General features: G+C 38.0%; 1 protein-coding gene across 2 annotated transcripts in view; it reads left to right on the top strand.

The window, feature by feature from the left end:
• The first annotated feature begins 584 nt into the window (after nt 1-584).
• LOC131062698 (uncharacterized) overlaps nt 585-20,070 on the top strand; it is a 107,296-nt gene continuing 87,810 nt past the window's right edge. Inside the window, exons 1-2 of one of the 2 annotated variants that reach the window (XM_057996399.2) lie at nt 585-743; nt 14,835-14,895. In XM_057996399.2, coding sequence (XP_057852382.1) covers nt 702-743; nt 14,835-14,895 — 103 coding nt within the window. In that variant the 5' untranslated portion in view covers nt 585-701. The remainder of the gene's footprint in view (nt 744-14,834; nt 14,896-20,070) is intronic. The other variant, XM_057996398.2, reaches the window with a different exon arrangement.

The following is a 20,070-nucleotide window of genomic DNA, read 5'->3' as shown; positions in this document are numbered from 1 at the left end:
AGAAAAGTGTGTACATAAGAGACGAGGTTTAGATACAAATGTATGGTAAATGGTAGACACAAAATGAAATGTAGCATTGATTTTGGAAGATGAAATGTAGAGTTTTAAAGGATGCATGGAGAGAGGTAAGTTGCGTAAGAAAGAAAGAATGATAGTTTAAACTATGAAGTTAAGAATAATAGAGGTGAATTCATTGGGGTGAACAGAAGATCAATTATAAAATCTGTTTGTAGTGTTTAGTAATAAATATTGACAATTGTAACAATCTTGATTCTAACTTTAAAATATGGTTGATTGACTCTATATGTTATAATTATAGAAGTTTTGTGTAGAAGTTTAATCTGTCTTGTTAGGTTATGTGGATTGACAACTCCATTGGAGTTCTCAGTCCTCAATCCGCTCAATATACATATGTGTACATATATACACACACATACACCTTATAAGAATGACTATAATGCATGATTATAAGACATCTATGAATGGATATTGAACATCTTTTTTTAATAACCACTTTTTGATCTTTGTGAAAAATATATAGAACACTCCTATTGTCAATGTATAACTCTCTAAATTAAATTTAATAAAGCAATTAGAAATTGTAAAATAGGATACAGAGGCAAGGCGCGAGCAATTTAAGGAAAAATAATAAGGGTAACGCCGAGAAGATGATATTGGGAAGGTACTGAAATACAGCGAAAATGTGGCTGTTAAGGAGAGTGCCTGCTCTTTCGCTGCGCTATGTAAGTCATTTTCCCTCGTCTTTAATGTATTCTATGCTACATACAGAGCTGTCTTAATTATATCATCTCAATATAACGTATTTATAACAGGGCGTCTCTCTTCCGAATATTCATTGCACGCACCTATTTAGTTTTAAAAATTATTTTACCGAGAACACCCAATTTATTTCGAAGAGAGATCATCGCAATAAAAAATGCCTTTGCGGGTTAATTAGATTAGTTTTGCAAGCAATTCTTTGACTAAATGAATGAATCAAATAACAGATGTATAACTGAATCAAAATTACACAATTGGAGGTAAATGGGGACGCATTTAAGTTCAATGGGAAGATCAGATGCCTTAAGTTTGTTTTGCGTTTTGTTTTAATTTTTCCTTTTGAGTTACATTCATGGCTTAGTCAAACCTTTATGCAAGGTACAAACCTGGTGATTGATTTAAACCTAAATTGCATTTTATGAAGTAAGTAGAAACACTTTCTTCATAAACTTCAAGAAATGGGTCCATCGCTGAGATTCCATGCCAGAAATCAAGAAGGAATCGAAAGCATGTGCTGTATTCAATAATGATTCAGACTACTAAGCAAGAAGTGACTTTTGAACCTTGAATTATACAATCTTAAGTGAAATCATACAATCTTAAGTGGTTTTTTTTGACTTGATTTTGGGGTGGTGAGACCAGGACTCAAATGCTAATCCATGCCCGTAATGATTTTCTTTTAGGCGAGCCACATGCCAATTTGGCAAATGAGATCTCTTGTGGAAACCCACTAAGGGATTTCTTTCATTTCACCTTATGTATAGTTTTGTTTTTCTAACACTTGGTTTTGACCTCACAAAAAAACTCAGGAGTAAACTAAACTTGCCAATCTGCCTACACTTGGAGTAACATTGATACATACTCAGAGTAAACCATTTCCATTATTAGGATGTCAGAGGGAAGCAATTCCAGTGATCCATGTGGATGAATTGATTTTTCTTGGGATTATCCTGTCAATCTGTTGGTCAATTTTGCACTATCCTCTGCTCTTTCTTCCAAGCAAATGATAATGCCAAGTCCTCATACTGTCCCATTAGCATTATCTGTTTTCAGGTTGTGGAGATGCGTTATATTCCCGTATTGTGTCACCAAATCGCACCTTTGATATGTGAAGATGTGATTGAGATCAATATCATCAAGGAAATAGTAAAGTCTCAGCAAAAAGAGCAGCCCGGACAAGATCATGGAGGTTTAAAGCCAAACTTGGTAAATGAATTTCGATGAGTGGAATCTAGGTCATCAAGGTTTAATATCGAAGAGGAACCAAATTCGACCGACACTCAGTCAAAACATATCCCGCACGCTTCTTCCACAATTATTGTACCAATAACAACAACCTTTCTTTTGTTAGGTTGTTCGTTAACTACTTTTTGACTATCTTTCCCTACCACAGAAGTAGTTGTGGTACCGTTTTTCTGATTATGTTCTTTGACACTTTGACAAGAATAGGAGAAGTGCCCAGCTCTATGGCAATACATGAGGAGGACTTGTAGTGGATTTTTTTGTTCCCAGACACCATATTTGGAGCAAAGTTTTATAATCTCCAGTAGATCCCTATAACACAAACACTGAATCAAGCGAATTCCAAGCATTTCCTAGACTTTGTGACATCGTCAATAGATAAAAATTGACCAAAGAATCCATTTGTCATTGCAGCCACTTTAATCTGACCAGCCACACACCATCTTTTTGTAGCTCATTTTTGAACAGTGTCAATGTTTGGAGGGAAGCTAGAAAACTGCCCAATGAGAGCATATCTCATGCATGCCATAACATTGTCAATAGCCTCAATGGGAACTGTTGATGTGTTTTATGACACTACAAACACAGAATAAAGTATTGAATACTCTATCCTCTCTTGAACAAAATCTTCCCAAATGCTAAGCTAAGGGATCACTTGAGATGATTCCAAGGTTTATACCATCGGGTCTTGACGTGTGGATAGTCTCAATGGTTGATGTAATTGCTGGTAATCCAAGGGGACTTACGTTGTACATGAATGCTTGTATGCTGCTGGAACGTGGAAATTTACTTGATTTGAAAAAAATACAAAAGGTATTGAGGATTTAGAGAAATCTAATCTAATCCTAAGATCAATGATAGCACTGGATCATGCTTGGATTGACACATTCCTTAAACTGAGCTTTGCTTTGCCATGTTGCCAACAACTACACAAAACCGATGCAATCTTCCAAGGAAAATGAAAGGTTTTCATATCATGAACATTCATCCAAATACCCAATATACCGACGCAACTTGAATAAACATATCCACAATCAAACTTAGCTCATTTTAATGTTTAGGCTAGCTATGCATTGTAATTGAAAATCATCCAACCACAAATAGTATGAACTGAGGAATTATCAACTTCCATACATTACTCCATCACAATCAATGAACTTCATCTAACATGAGGATATAACAAGAAACCGTACAATATGCAAAAGAAACACCACCATTCGCCATAAATTCAATGAAAAGTATGTTTATTTACATGCTTGGCAACAATTTCTGCCCTCTCTTCCTACTCTACTCTAATTGCTAATATATAATTCCTCTTGATCTACTAACTATTAACCCTTACAAATGAGGAGAGCAAGCCTTATATAGACTTCTCTTTACAAATGAATGGCCAGGATCAAATCCAAATCAATGGCCAAGATTACAAGATAAAACCCTAATTAGGGTTAGTTATAACTAACTTCGCATTACATTTTATGCTTGACCAATCTTTGATTACAATAAATAGGACACATGTCCTTCCTTGAATGTTGACCAATAGGAATCAAGGTTACGTTAGATAAACAATATTTGATGAAGTGACATGTGTCATTTGCTCCACTCTTGAATGAGTCAAGTTCGTTGAACTTGGACATGTTGACCTTAACTGATGAATGGAGATGAGTCAGCACCACCTCAGCTTGCATATCCTTGGTTAAGTCGGCCTTATTTAATTTGGAAATTCACTTCATGCTTGATCCTTGATTATATAGACCGATTTGACCAACCCCCAATCAAATATGCATCCTAAATGAAGGTAAAATGGTGACTTGATCTCTGATTTCCATGTCTGATTTATCCTCTTTTATGTTTGACTCTCCTTGATTTGCTTCTGATTTGAATTGCTTCTTCTTGCTTGATGGAAATTGCTATTATATTAGATTGAAACGTCCTCTCCTTGACAGAATTCGCCCTATAACTTGATTGAACTGTCTTTGCCCTGATGGAGATTGCTGTGATTGATCTGTGTTGATTTTAGGTAATTAGATGTTAATCTAGTTAAGTTATAAACATATTGTTTATAAGCAGAAATAACAATAAGAACACACAACACAAGACACAAGTACCCTGGGAAAACCTCCCTCTTGGAGGAAAAACCCAGCATGAAAGATTCAGATCAGATTCTTAATTATGAGCAGATTACATGAATCAGATTACTTATCTGATTTGGTTACCAATCTAGGGCAGACTGAACCTAGCATATGCAGCTGTAGTGTGTCTTCAGGGAGAGCAGAATATCGACATCAATTGAAGAGGGAGATCACTGAAGTATAGCGCATCACCTTGCCCAGCAAGTTGTCCAATGGATTCACTCTCTAAGATGCCTGATTCGCTGACTGTTCTTGCATAAGGTTTATCGCACTTGATAAGGATGTTTGTTGTGTAGAATGAATCTTGTTTATATACAAGATTCATGTTCAAGTCTTCTAAGTCGGCCTTAACTAATTTCCTTTATTTTACATATTTCACTTTGCACTTTGGCGCCCAATCTGGGGCCTACATAACTTGCAACTTGTGACACGTTTCCTGTTTGGGGCCTAGCCCTATGAAATGCTTAACCACATGTTTCATTTGGGCCCAGCCCAATAAACATAAATTGCTTAACCACACGTTACATTTAGGTGTGTGTTTCACACGTTAGGAAATGGTCTTGTCATAATACAACGTATGGTTATTGGGCCCAGCCCATTACAAATGAACAATACATAACTAATTCATACGCTACTTAGTAAGAATGGGTCTAGCCCTATTACTTAAGTTGAATTCTAATGTTGCCTTCGGCAATCAGAATTCAACTTTTATTTTTCTACCTAGTTACAAAAACCAACACTCCCTCTTATCTGGGGAGGAAAATAAATACATAATCAAAATCTTTCAACCAGATTACATGATTAGGGCCCAACCCAAGTAATACATACAATATGCAATTTGAACACAAGTTTACACAATATGGACCTTTCCATGAAATTCCTCTTGCAATGCCTGCAAAAGATGAATCCAAAACTTCATAGCTTCACACTTTCCTGGGACCTGCATATATCATCAAAATTTCATGATCTTTCATCACACACATCCACAAAAGAAGAAAGAGAGCTTTCCTTATGCATTCCTACAAGAATGAATACTTAGATATATACATAAACATACAACATGAATCATGCACAACCGCAGAGGATACAATAAGCTTCTCCACTTAGAAGAACGGCCTGCCACACTGCAAAGGGTGAACTCACCTTGCACTCCGCAGAGGGTGAGAAAGAACTACCACCTTGCACTCCGCAGAGGGTGAGAGAGATCTACCACCTTGCACTCCGCAGAGGGTGGATGATACACCTAGTGTATCATAGAATAAAACAAGAACACCCGTTAGTTTCAACATAAGATATGATAGAAGAAAGGAAATAACTTTGCTATAATCAAGTAGAGATCCTACATTAGACATATTCTATTAAATCCATCATTAGAGCTGAAACACAAAGTTTAGAAAACCCAGCAATAAGATTTACTGAAATAAGGTATTTTGACAGTATCATGAGACTCCCTCTGAAACCCTATCTAGATGATAAATCCACAACAAATTTCCTGACTTAAAGTTGGAACCAATCCTAAATCTAAAATAGAATTTATCAAATTTGTATCCTTAATAAGGAGAAAGTTTGAAAGTTTGAGTAGACTTTCAAATCTAGATCTGATGGCATGAGTTGAAGTGGGCCTTCTTGGGTCATGCTTGTAAACCTGATAATTTTCCTTCTAAAACAGCTGTAAGGATTAGTTTCCAATACATCATTACTGAAATAAAACAACAAGATCAGAAGTTTTAACTTAAGGATGGATCAACAAATCAATAGATCAAAAGAGAAAATCTTCACGATTGTGGGGACTTGATACTTCATTTATGTTTGCATCTTCTTGCTCATCCTGAGTTTGACAGTCCCTTGCAAAGTGGCCAAGTTTGTTGCATCGGAAGCATCAGATGTGAGATAAGTCTCTTGGTCTCTTCCTTGAATGAGGGGTAGAAGAGCTGAAATCTCTATTTCTCTTGAGATCATTCTTCTTCCAATGGCTGCCTTCCTTCTTAGTGAAGAGGACATGTTGCTCATCATAAGGGTTCTTAATTTTTCCTTTCGCAGCTAGCCGAGACTCTTCTTGAATGCAATCTCCCATTAATTGATCAAACTTAGGAAGCTCAACTCTGGCACTGATTCCTTGAACAAACGGTTCCCAAGAGGGAGGAAGACCATTTAGGGCGGTCATAGATAAGTCACTGTCTTCAACGCTCTTCCCAACGGTAGCAAGCTGATCTCTTAGCTCAAAGATTCTCATGAAGTAAGCAGCAACAGGTTCTTCTTTCTCTAATTTGATGTAAGAGAGCTGATTTCTTAAAGCAAGTATGTAGCTGGTATTGTTGACTTCGTACATCTTTTCCAATGTGGTGAACATCTCCCTAGCGGTCTTCTTCATGGAGATGGATGGCACCAAGTGATTTTTGACGGAGTCTATTATTATCCTTTGAGCTTGGAAGTCCTTCTTCTTCCAATCTTCTTTCTCACTTTCATCCTTAGGTTCCTTAGCATTCTTGCCAACATATTCAGCAAGATCATTCAATGCCATCATTATCCTGACCTTCCAAGAAGAGTAATTTGTGTGATCTTCCAACCTATCTTCAGCCCTAATATAAGAAGCCATGAGGACTAAACCTTTGAACAACAGGTTAGATAGGAGCACAAGTCTGATCACAACCTCTATACGAACCTAGAGCTCTGATACCATGTTGATTTTAGGTAATCAGATGTTAATCTAGTTAAGTTATAAATAGATTGAGAATAAGCAGAAATAACAATAAGAACACACAACACAAGACACAAGTACCTTGGGAAAACCTCCCTCTTGGAGGAAAAACCCAGCATGAAAGATTCAGATCAAATTCTTAATTTTGAGCAGATTACATGAATCGGATTACTTATCTGATTTGGTTGCCAATCTAGGGCAGACTGAACCTAGCATATGCAGCTGTAGTGTGTCTTCAGGGAGAGCAGAATAATGACATCAATTGAAGAGGGAGATCACTGAAGTATAGCGCATCACCTTGCCCAGCAAGTTGTCCAATGGATTCGCTCTCTAAGATGCCTGATTCGCTGACTGTTCTTGCATAAGGCTGATCGCACTTGATAAGGATGTTTGTTGTGTAGAATGAATCTTGTTTATATACAAGATTCATGTTCAAGTCTTCTAAGTCGGCCTTAACTAATTTCCTTCATTTTACATATTTCACTTTGCACTTTGGCGCCCAATTTGGGGCCTACATAACTTGCAACTCGTGACACGTTTCCTGTTTGGGGCTCAGCGCTATGAAATGCTTAACCACACGTTTCATTTGGGCCCAACCCAATAAACATAAATTGCTTAACCACACGTTACATTTAGGTGTGTGTTTCACACGTTAGGAAATGGTCCTGTCATAATACAACGTATGGTTATTGGGCCCAGTCCATTACAAATGAACAATACATAACTAATTCATGCGCCAAATAGTAAGAATGGGTCCAGCCCTATTACTTAAGTTGAATTCTAATGTTGCCTTTGGCAATCAGAATTCAACTTTTATTTTTCTACCTAGTTACAAAAACCAACAATCTGCCCATGAACCGAATTAGTTTGAGATGATTAAATGAAATGATCATCAATCCTCTTTATAAGCGCCTTATCCCTTGATGGTTCACATCTCTAAGAAGCTGACTTGTTTATCAACATCTAATTAATTCCATTGTTTAATGTGCTTTTAGATCTCCTTGCTGGTCGCATCCACACCTCACCTTGGTTGTGGATTTTAGAAGGGCATGGATTCTTGCAGATTGTGGATTTTCATCACCCAAGGATAATTCACTTGCTTTTCCAAGTAGTTGGTTGTCTTGAGCACTTTCACTCTTGCATCATACTTAGTCGCTTAAAACATCATCATGTTGGGAACCTCCTCACCAAGTCGTGGATTTTATCAACTCAAGGATAAACTTGATGACATCCGCCTCCAAATCTTGGTTTTTTCTGGTTCGTGGATTTTGGAGGGTCGTGGATTCTGGTGAGTGGAGGATAGTCATCATCATCATTCAAGCTTGCCAATTCCAACACTTAGTCAATTACTTCACCTTCATCATGGTGTTAATCCTCATTCTTCAAGTCAAGGATTGAGTAAGTTCATCGTTTATTCTTCACTTCATGGATCAATCTTGCCATTCACCCTCGAGTCGTGGATTTTAGCAAGTCATGGATGTGCTCAAGTCATGGATTGATCTTCATCACTCACCTTCATCATGTTGATTTCTTCATCCAACTCGCTTCAAGGCATATTCATTATCGCTCATCAAGACATTGGGACCTTGCAACTTACCTTCGTCACTACCTTCCATGACCCCCTAAGTCGTGGATTTCCTTAGGTTGTGGATTTCCATAGGTCGTGGATTTCCATGAGTCATGGATTTTTGTGACTCAAGGACAAACTCATTGACCTCCACTTCAAGTTGATTGCTTGATGGTTTGTCTAAGTTGATCATTTCATTGCCTTTCCTTGTAAACTTGGAGGATTCAAGGGGCAACCTCAATCATCGTCACTTTCACTTAACATCATCACCAAGACCTCCTTGACTCTCACTTATCACTTGACTCTCACCTATCACTTGACTCTCACCTATCGCTTGAGCACTTAGAGTTGAGAAGGCTCCAAACTAGTCTAGAGGGGGACCTGATTGCTGCTAGATTGCCCGACTTGATCACATCCTGATGACAAAGGCATTACATCCTTTCACAAGAAAGAGGTTAAAGACACCGGAATTATTGCCAAGCTAGACGACTAAGCTAAAACAACTATGCTACCAAGCAAAAAGTGGGGGTCCCCATTTGCAATGGGGCGATGTGTGAAAACGTCACAATAGGAACCTTCAAAGTAATGGACTCAAACCCTTCCCCAAATAGACCAATAGGTTGAATTGGAACCCCATCTGAGACCTCGAAGAATAGGGATAGAACAGGCGCATCCTAAGTAGGGGAAAGGGGGGACTCCTTAGAGGAGGGAAACCCCACAATTGGACTTCCAAACTTCAAACAAGGCCCTACCACAACCCTATTGGGATGTTCAACAACATCTGCATTGATAGTCTAGTTTAAAACATCACCAATAGCCAAATTAGCTATCCTTTGCCCAACTTGAGTTGAGGCCAAGAGAATATTTTGGATGCCAACACCAAATGAAGGAGACTCAAATGCAATTGTTAGGGGGTGTAGAAAACCTTTCCTTAACCCTTGAATTAAGTTGTGTTATGGGCCTCCTGGACAACCTCAAGGACATGCCTTTGCCCCATCAAGTGAGCTCCCAATAGGAGATCGAGCAGTAGCTCATCATCCTCAGCCCCATCCTTTTACCAAGAGTGTAGCTCAAGATCCTCATTGTTTGAAACATCCAAAATGCCACATCAAAAACCCCAATGCATGAGTCAAGTTTGTTAACGGTCGCTTCAAGGATTTTTGTTTTCTTTCATAATGCCTTTGCCATTGCCTACCCACACCCCTCCATAGAAGTTGAGGGAAACATAAAGCCCCTTGAGAAAGTACTCTCAAATACCCCCATTGCAAGTAAAGACAAAGACGATTGCCTCGAGGATGAAAGCGCTTGCACAATCGTTTGTGCCTCCGTCCACAGCACCAAAATGGGAACATTGAGCACATCCTCATTATCCACAAATAGAGCAGACCATTAGGAATAATTGTTTCTTCTCCATCTTCATCATCCCCTTCCTCTAACCAACATTGCTCCTGCCCTACATTTTTGAAAACCCTCTCCCATTTCCTCTTCTGCTCATCTTCTTGCTTAATGAAACAATGATAATTAGTAATAATTTTTTTTGTTATGTTTTATTTATTTAGTACATTTGGGATGGTCTCCTATTTACAGTCCCTTGGCAGGTGGAGATTTTACCAAATTCTCTCTCCCATAGAAGCATGAAACATAGCATGGATGGAGTGTAAGTTGCTTTCAATTACTTGGCTTAAAAGTGGGAACAACTTGGGAAAAAGTTGGAAACAAATTAAAAATATTATCTTTCCCTATTCTTTTCTCCTATTCTCCGCTTGTAAATCCGTTCTTTTCATTTGTGATTGGAGACTGTTGATGTTATTGTAGCAGCAGGAGATATCACTGCTGTATATATGTGTGATTTTTTCTATTACTCCAACTGTGTGTTATTATCACCTTGTTTTAATTACTGTCTTATAACATACGATTTCATTATATATTTACCGGTTGTTAAGTGTTCTTTATTTCCATGCGATTAAGTTAATACTCCTATCAGGTTGACTAAGTCGTTCACGTCCCTTTGTCTATGGTTGTGCTTTTTCCGACTAAGAGTCATGCCATTCCATTTGACATCGACTTGTATTTATTTCCCTTGTTCGGGGTTATTGGGTGCAACACTGTGTGATTCATGGACATAGCGGCAAGCATCACATATAGCAGTGCATAGAACAAATAACAATACATATAATATATATCGGTGTGAATACTAGATAGCTGTGAAGATCTCTGTGATTATTTGCTGCATGTAGATCTCAGTGGTTGTAAATTGTGTGGCAGATCTCTGTGGTTATTTTTTTCAGATTAATCAATCTCTTAGAGAATAAACTTATTGTATCAGACTTGATACATATCAAAATTAATATTCTAAACTTCTGCAAATTTAAATTCTGATCCAAAAATTAACATGGTATCAGAGCAGGTTTAACCAAAATTGTGATCAGAATTAGTTAAATACCAAAATAATCTTCTTTTCTCCTTAGGACATCTATCTTAGCATTGAGAATGGTGAACGGACTCAAGGTCGAAGATAGACTTGATGTTGCCTCTAACTTCACCTCTTGGAAGTTTAGAGTTCTAATTGCATTAGAAGAAAATGATATTCTCGAGTTCGTGGAGAAAGAAGTGCCCGAGCCTTCCGATGAGATTGAGAAAACACAATGGAAGAAGAATGGCACGAAAGCTAGGAAAATCTTGATAGACTCTGTGATGAATCACCTAACACCGATCATCTCCAAGTTGAAGTCAGCTAAAGAAATGTTTGATACTCTAAAAAGCCAACAACACTAGCAGAGCCCTTGCTTTGAGACAACAACTTCACTATGTAAAAATGGATAAGGAAGATTCAGTCATCTCATTCTTTATGAAGATTGCTGATTTAAGAGATCAGTTGAGCACTATTGGGGACATAATTGTAGACATAGATCTTGTTATGTTGGCACTAAATGGTCTTCCCCAATCTTGGGAGCCCTTCATCCAAAGCATCAGTGGGAGATCTAAGTTGCCCAAGTTTGATCGTCTTCAAGCTGATTGTATTCAAGAAGAGTCCAAGTTGGTAGCAAGAGGAATTGGGCAAAACCATCATGATGTAGAAAATCAAGTTCTTGCTACACATGCTTCTAGAGAAAAAGGCAAAAGAAGAAAAAGGAATAGAGATAGAGAATCAGATTCTGCCTCAGATTCGAAGAAGAAGGATTTCTCTCACATTCAGTGTTTCAGGTGTGACAAGTATGGTCACTTTGCTCGAGATTGCAAATTAACACCTACACAACTTGCTTCTATTGCGGACATTGCCATGGGGACATCTTAGAAGGAGCCAAGCTCTAAAATTGATTCAGAAGGTTTCTTATTCTAAAGTCGATCAATTTCTTCAAAGAGGAGGAATTAACATTTAGAGGGAGTCTGACAAACCAACAAAGGCAACCTTGGATGAGAAGGTCAGAAGGTTGATACTAGTACTTGAAGCCCTTGGTGAGAGGGAGGCTTAGCATCATTAATTTGTGTTCTCTGTTGTTAATGCATTTTTCTCTGAGAGGGAGAAATTTGGGGTGAAAGCCCTTGTTAATGCATTTTTTCTCTGAGACGGAGAAATTTGAGGTGAAAGCACTAAATGGTCTTCCCCAATCTTGGGAGCCCTTCATCCAAAGCATCAATGGGAGATCTAAGTTGCCCAAGTTTGATCGTCTTCGAGCTGATTGTATTCAAGAAGAGTCCAGGTTGGCAGCAAGAGAAATTGGGTGAAACCATCATGATGTAGAAAATCAAGTTCTTGCTACACATACTTCTAGAGAAAAAGGCAAAAGAAGAAAAAGGAATAGAGATAGAGAATCAGATTCTGCCTCAGATCCGAAGAAGAAGGATTTCTCTCACATTCAGTGTTTCAGGTGTGACAAGTATGGTCACTTTGCTCGAGATTGCAAATTAACACCTACACAACTTGCTTCTACTGCGGAAATTGCCATGGGGACATCTCAGAAGGAGCCAAGCTCTAAAATTGATTTAGAAGGTCTCTTATTCTAAAGTCGATCAATTTCTTCGAAGAGGAGGAATTAACATTTAGAGGGAGTCTGACAAACCAGCAAAGGCAACCTTGGACGAGAAGGCTAGAAGGTTGATACTAGTACTTGAAGCCCTTGGTGAGAGGGAGGCTTAGCATTGTTAATTTGTGTTATTTGTTGTTAATGCATTTTCTTTGAGACAGAGAAATTTGAGGTGAAAGCCCTTGTTAATGCATTTTTTCTCTGAGATGGAGAAATTTGAGGTGAAAGCCCTTGTTAATGCATTTTTCTCTGAGACGGAGAAATTTGAGGTGAAAGCCCTTGTCCATCTCTGAGACAGAGATGTGGTTCTTTCCACCCTCTGGGAGTAGCCATGGTGGATGTCATGTTGAGTGACTCCATGACAACATCATGTTGAGAGACTCCGCAACGATTCTTTTGTACTTGTGTTTATCCACCCTTCGGGAGTAGCCATGGTGGACGTCATGTTGAGAGACTCCATGATGACATCACGTTGAGTGACTTCGTGATGGGCACTTGTGCACTTGTTCCCTTCCACACATGGGAGTAGCCATGGTGGACATCATGTTGAGCGACTCCGTGATGAACTCTTTTCCATAAATGGGGGTAGCCATTGTGGATGTCATGTTGAGAGACTCCATGACATGGATATTTGGAAAGATGTCTCCCTAGATAAGAGGGAGTGTTGATGTTATTGTAGCAGCAGGAGATATCACTGCTGTATATATATGCGATTTTTCTATTACTCCAAATGTGTGTTATTATCACCTTGTTTTAATCACTGCCTTATAACATACGATTTAATTATATATTTACCGGTTGTTAAGTGTTCTTTATTTCCATGCGATTAAGTTAATACTCCTATCGGGTTGACTAAATCGTTCACGTCCCTTTGTCTATGGTTGTGCTTTTTCCGACTAAGAGTCATGTCATTCCATTTGACATTGATTGTATTTATTTCCCTTGTTCGGGGTTATTGGGTGCAACACTGTGTGATTCGTGGACATAGCGGCAAGCATCACATATAGTGGTGTGTAGAACAAACAACAATACATATAATATATATCGGTGCGAATACTAGATAGCTGTGAAGATCTCTGTGATTATTCGCTGCATGTAGATCTCAGTGGTTATTTTTTTCAGATCAATCAATCTCTTAGAGAATAAACTTATTGTATCAGAATTGATACATATCAAAATTAATATTCTAAACTTCTGCAAATTTAAATTCTGATCCAAAAATTAACAGAGACTTGTGTGCTTTAGGGTTACATGTTAAGTTTTTTATTTGCTCTTGGGTTTGTCCAGGTTCTTCTTGAGTGTGACTACCATTTTATTTGGCAAGTCAGAATATCATGGGAATAGGGTTGGACATGTTTTAGAGGAGAGCTGCCACATTTTGTTTGCAATTCTTGCTTAGATGATATCTTCAGGTGTCTTTAAATTTGTTCTATTTATGCTTTTCCCCTCTTAGAAACTTGGTGGAACTTGCATAATGTACAGCATACGAGTCATATCACCTATGTTAGACTAGGATATGCTAACCATGTGACCATGTTTTATCTTTGTGCATTTCAAGTATTGGAGAAGCAATCTTTTACTAAAACTTTGGTGGAGTCCCACATTTTGTTGGAAAACAACAGTTAAAGACTCCTTTATTGTACAGTTAGAAAGTACTATAAAGAAGGTGTGCCAAATTGGTACAGCCTTTCAAAGGATGATGTCAATCTTGTAAATTATTCTTTCAAGCACAAAGGAGAAAAAAGAACAGAATACTCCCAAAGAGACCATGATAAAATCGAAATAACAGCTCCTTGATATACTTTTGATATGTGACTTTACTTTGCCCTACCAATAGCTTCTTTTTAGGTTAAGAAGGTTTTATGTGTTTCTAATGAAGAGCTATCATGATTCTTTGAGGAATTTGTTAATTTGTTAAATAGTTCATAACTACAAAAACAATAATTTTTTTTTGTTTTGTTTGTGAGGCTCAAAATTATTTGTTTCAAGAGGCAAATGAACCCCATGCACCAGGGAAAAAACGGAAATTGAAAAACCTTCATGTAATATTCCATTTGGTAAACACAGCAGTCATGCTTTAAATGGCACGTCTCAATCTATGGTTCAAAACTAACCACCTCTTATTTTGTTTTTAAGTTAATTTACTGGATTTGGCTTGTAACATCATAGACGTTTGGAATATCAACAACCTCTATGTGGCCATAATGCACATATGATAAGAGCATTTTTATCAAAGAATTGTATGTCCACTTTGTTCTGTTTTAACATAGCCTTTGCTCTTCACAATCTCATCTTGTTAGTGCTTTTTAACTACTTCGTAGATTATATTATTGGTTGACAAGGGATTCACAAAACAGTAAGTTATAACTAATCTGAATGTGTTTTTGATACAGGCTCTATCGCAAGGAAAGGCCCTTAATACACAAACACGTGCACTTTCATCTGTCAGCAAAGGTGGTATCTGTTTGTATTCAAGCCTTAGGTTTTAATGCCATGACATATATGATTGATTTGTCTATTTTGAATTCCGTTGGGTTCGAGTTTTAACATACAACTTGTCTCTACATATTGTTGAATTGTATCACTTTGCCATTTACCTCCAACATTTTAATAATATTCTTTCTTAATTTATCTTAGTATTTTTGAGTGCTGATGGCAAGAGGTACTTGGTTTGTATTTACACATGGCTTGCTTGAACCTTAATATCAAAGATGGGCACCCTCCCTATCTGAAATCTCCAAGGACAAGAACCAGAATAGGTTATAAGTTATAAGATTAGTATATGTGCATGGTAAATTGAGTTCATAGGCATGGTAGTTCTATTAACTTTCGACCTCACATGGAAATATTGTGCTCTTTAGGTGGCATGATAATACTATTTAATTTAAGTCTTGTCACAATCATTATATCAATATTAATAAAATTCATTGCTTTATCTTCAAATACTAGTTAAGTATTTTTTAACTAAGGCATTCTTGCATTTCTCATCAATATTGTCAATATCAATGCTCCACCTTATGGGTTCTCATGTTATGGCTAGCAACGTTAATTGGTATGTTTGTTGAACATTTGATGGTTGACATGTTTGTGAGTATATCATTTCCAATTGTTTAAATATCATTATAATAGGATTCAAAAGAAACATAAAATTGGATTCTAATGTTTTTCATTGCAGAGGGGCTTGTTGGTGCATTGCATCTCTTATTCATTGATGGATCACATGATTAAGGTGGACTTGGCTAAAGCAACCAAGTTGCTTGATGCTTAGCTTGTCTTATATCCCTTGTCATTGTTCTCACCCATTTTGATGCAAAATGTTTGATTACCACTTGATTAAGAAGAAAGGAGGCACTATATATATGCCATAGGTGTTTTAGCTTGCTTTGGATCCCTTATCATTGCTCTCATTCATTTTGGAACATGTTTGATTATCACTTGACTAAGCAAGGAGGCAAACCAATGTGTGTGTCTATATGTATACATTGCATTGCACATGCATATATTTATTTATATATACATATAGATCAAATGCCATAGGTGTCTTAGCTTGTCTTGGATCCTTATCAGTGTTTTCACTCATTCTGACACAACATGTTTGATTACCACTAGATTAAGAAGAAAGAAGACACCCCCCTATATATAAACTGACACATATCCACACACACATTCTAGTGAATACTAAGATTGTACATATATGATGATTACAACTTGAAAGGGTGCATGTATCATGGGGCACACACTTATTGATGATTACTTAATAAATGATATCAAGTTTCCACAAGCCATAACGCTGTTCAATATTGTTTCTGGATTCGATTGTGTTGGATTTTTTTCATCAATGTTTCGGATCACACTCCATGATTCATAATCAGGAATTCTAAGTTGCCGGTATGGGTGCGAGAACTTAGTACATGGGTATTGACAATTTTATTTTGCCCTTGGGTGTTGATGTTATAGCTAGGTCGGATCCCTTCTTGGGCCGACCTAGCACGTTTATGTGACTAATTGGGCTTTGGCCTTAGTCACGCCCTATATGGAATATGTAACTTGTAACATGTGAGATTGAAAGCATTAAATCATTATTTGTTATTTCTATAAGGCCGATCTATTGTGAATAGGTCCCTGGCCGACATGTTATAATAAGTGTCTACCTCTTATATAAAGGAGATGAATTGTCATTCAAGAACATACAATCAGCGAATACAATCATTCACACAACGAATGCATTCTCCTTCAGCAGTGATCAGTGAATACCATCTACAGTTAGCGAATATCTCCTAAGGATAGCGAATTCACTTCTATGCATAGCGAACTACATTCCAAGGTTAGTGAACTTTGATCTAGAGTCAGCGAACCTGAATCAAGGTGCAGTGAATCATCTTATAGAGGCAGCGAACTGCTTGTGGCAACAATCATCTTCTCTTGATCTCCAAATAAGTGTACTGCAGATAAGTTCTATGCCCTAGTTTGAAGACACAATACTACAGTGCATAGCTTGCTAGTTCTAAATGCTTCAAGTGTTGAAGCCAAATTGTAAAGATACTGTCTGATTATTGCATAATCTGAGATTTATAGCTGGGTTTTTCACCTCCAATAGGGGGGTTTTCCCAGGGTATTTTTGGTGTTCCTTGTATTCATTGTTTTGATTTTCTGGTATTGCTATCATCAGTCTGATCCTAAAACTAACATGGTATCAGAGCTAAGGTTGACTCAGTTGTGATTAGACTGTGTGATAGCAGCGCTCCTACTTCATCCTCTTCACACCATTTTCCAGCATTCAAGATGGTGCAAGGTTTGAAAGTTGAGGAAAGACTTGAAGGAGCCTTGAATTTCACTTCTTGGAAATTCAGAATCCTTGTCACCCTTGAAGAAAATGACCTTCTGGAGTTTGTGCAAGGAAAGGAACAGCCCGTGCCTGAAGATAAAGATGAATTACTTCAGTTCAAGAAGAATGCTGTCAAAGCCAAGAAGATTTTGATTGACACCGTGAAAGATCATCTTGTTCCCATCATCTCTAAGATGTCTTCAGCCAGAGATATGTTCAAGGCATTGGAAGGGATGTATGGGATCAACAACACAAGTAGAGCACTTGCATTGAGGCAGCAACTTCATCAAGTCAAGATGGCAAAGGGAGAATCTGTCATCACCTACTTCATGAAGATTTCAGACTTAAGAGATCAGCTCAACGCCATTGGAGATGAAGTCGTGGACAAGGATCTTGTCATGCTTGCATCAAATGGTCTTCCTCACTCTTGGGAGCCATTTATCCAAGGCATACGTGGGAGATCCAAATTTCCCAAGTTTGACCGCCTCCGTGCTGATTGCATTCAAGAGGAATCAAGATTGGCTGCAAAAGGAATCGTCAAAAGCTCTCATGGAGAAGACAATCATGTTCTTGCTGCCCAGTCCATCAAAAAGAAAGGAGGCTATTGGAAGAACAATTTCAAGAGAAATAGAGATCAAAGGTTTGATCCAGCCCCTGATTCAAAGAAGAAGAAGAAGGATCTTTCACGCATCAAGTGTTTCAGGTGTGACAAGTTCGGTCACTATGCTAGGGACTGCTTATCCCAGCCAAAGCAACAAGGAGCAAACATAAATGAAGTTTCAAATCAGAATGATGCTGAAGACTTCCTCTTCATCTCTGCCTTGTCAAGCAATGTTTCTACAGACAGTCATACATGGCTGATTGATAGTGGAGCATCTAGACACATCACCAGCTACCGGGAGCATCTTTCAGACTTGGTGGAGAAGGAGTCCAACCTACACGTGATCATTGGAGAAGATGCACGCTATTTTGTAAGAGGTTTTGGTACTACCCTTAACTTAGATTCTGGAATTTCTCTTCACCTTAGTGATATATTGTTTGTGTCGGGAATCAAGAGGAACCTTATCTTCATATTAGCATTGGAAGATAAAGGTTATCAGAGTGCATTTTCTGAGGGAATAGTTCTTGCATGGCCTAAGAAGTCCAACATCAAATCAGCTCGTGTCATTGGGAATCGGTATGAGAGCCTATATAAGCTTTCAACTCGTCCAGTTCAAGCTCTCATTCATGAAGCACCTGAGTCAAGCAAGCTATGGCATAGAAGACTTGGCCATCTTCATTTCCGAGCCCTTCCTACCCTAGAAAAGATGGTTAAAGGTATGTTTAAACTTAGTCATATTAATGATGATACATGTAAAGGTTGTGCTATGGGTAAAAACACTAAGAGTCCATTTCATCAAAGTGAAAGTAGGTCTAAAGAGAAATTAGCTCCCGTGCATTCTGATTTATGTGGACCTATGTTTGTTGCTTCTCCAAGTGGATTCTTATATTACGTAATCTTCATAGATGACTACTCTAGGAAAACATGGATTTACTTTCTAAAGTCAAAAGAATTTGATGAAGTCCTAGGTAGATTCAAAGAATTTAAGGTCTTAGCTGAAAATCTATTTGGGAAAAGAATTAAAGTTTTAAGGTTTGACAATTGAGGTGAATACACCTCGGGTGGTTTTCATGATTTTTGTATTGAGGCAAGAATCAAGAGGGAGTTTTGTGTTCCCCACAACCCTCAACATTTTGGGGTTGCAGAAAGAAAGAACAGATCTATAGTTCAGGCTATGAAAGCTATCATTCATGATCAGGATCTGCAGACTTTTCTTTGGGCCGAAGCATCTAGAACAACAATTTACATTCAGAATAGATGCCCTCATTGTGTATTGAAGGATATGACTCCAGAAGAAGCATTTTCAGGGATCAAACCTGACATCAGCCACTTGATTATCTTTGGGAGTTTAGTATATACTCATGTACCCAAAGAGAAGAGAACCAAGTTGGGACCTTTGGGAAAGAGAGGAATTCTTGTGGGTTACAACGAAACCTCCAAAGCATTTAGAATCTACATTCTAGGTCAGAAGCATATTGAGGTTAGTAGAGATGTTAGCTTTGAAGAAGATATTGCATTCAAAAAGTCCAAAAGTTCAAGTATGGAGATTGACAATGAAGTTCATGATAACCCTCAAAACTTGGATATTGATCATGATACTAAGATTCAGAGGGAGTCTACAGAACCTGAAGAGCATGATGATCCAGTTGAGCCTATGGATCCTACTAATGGGCCTAGAGATATTGCTGTGCAAGAAGAGACCCCTTTGGGCAAGAAACACTGTACAAGAGGCAGAAAAGTTTGCAGCTCCAAGTGGCACATTCAGAGAAAGTAGGAGACCTCAGAAGTTCTCTAACTATGTTGCATTGATGTGCAACATCATTGGGGCTGAACCTTCCAGTGTTGAAGAGGCCATGAACTAGCAAGCATTGAAGAATGCTATGGATGAAGAATTTCAGTCTATCATCAAGAATGATATTTGGGATATTGTGCCTAGACCCAAAGGTAAGTCAGTTGTATCTTTTAAATGGTTGTTTAAAATTAAACATGTTGCTGATGGAAGTATTGAGAAATACAAAGCTAGATTTGTGGCTTGTGGCTTCTCTCAAAAGGAAGGCATAGATTATGAGGAAACCTTTGCCCCTGTGGCTTGATATAAGGACTATCATTGCTATCACCGCAGCTAAGGGATGGAAGTTATATCAGATGGATGTAAAGACAACTTTTCTCAATGGAGTTATTGAAGAAGAGGTTTACATAGAGC

Source organism: Cryptomeria japonica, chromosome 3 (assembly GCF_030272615.1).
Source record: "Cryptomeria japonica chromosome 3, Sugi_1.0, whole genome shotgun sequence".
Taxonomy (NCBI): Eukaryota; Viridiplantae; Streptophyta; class Pinopsida; order Cupressales; family Cupressaceae; genus Cryptomeria; species Cryptomeria japonica.
This window is presented reverse-complemented; position numbering and strand designations above follow the sequence as displayed.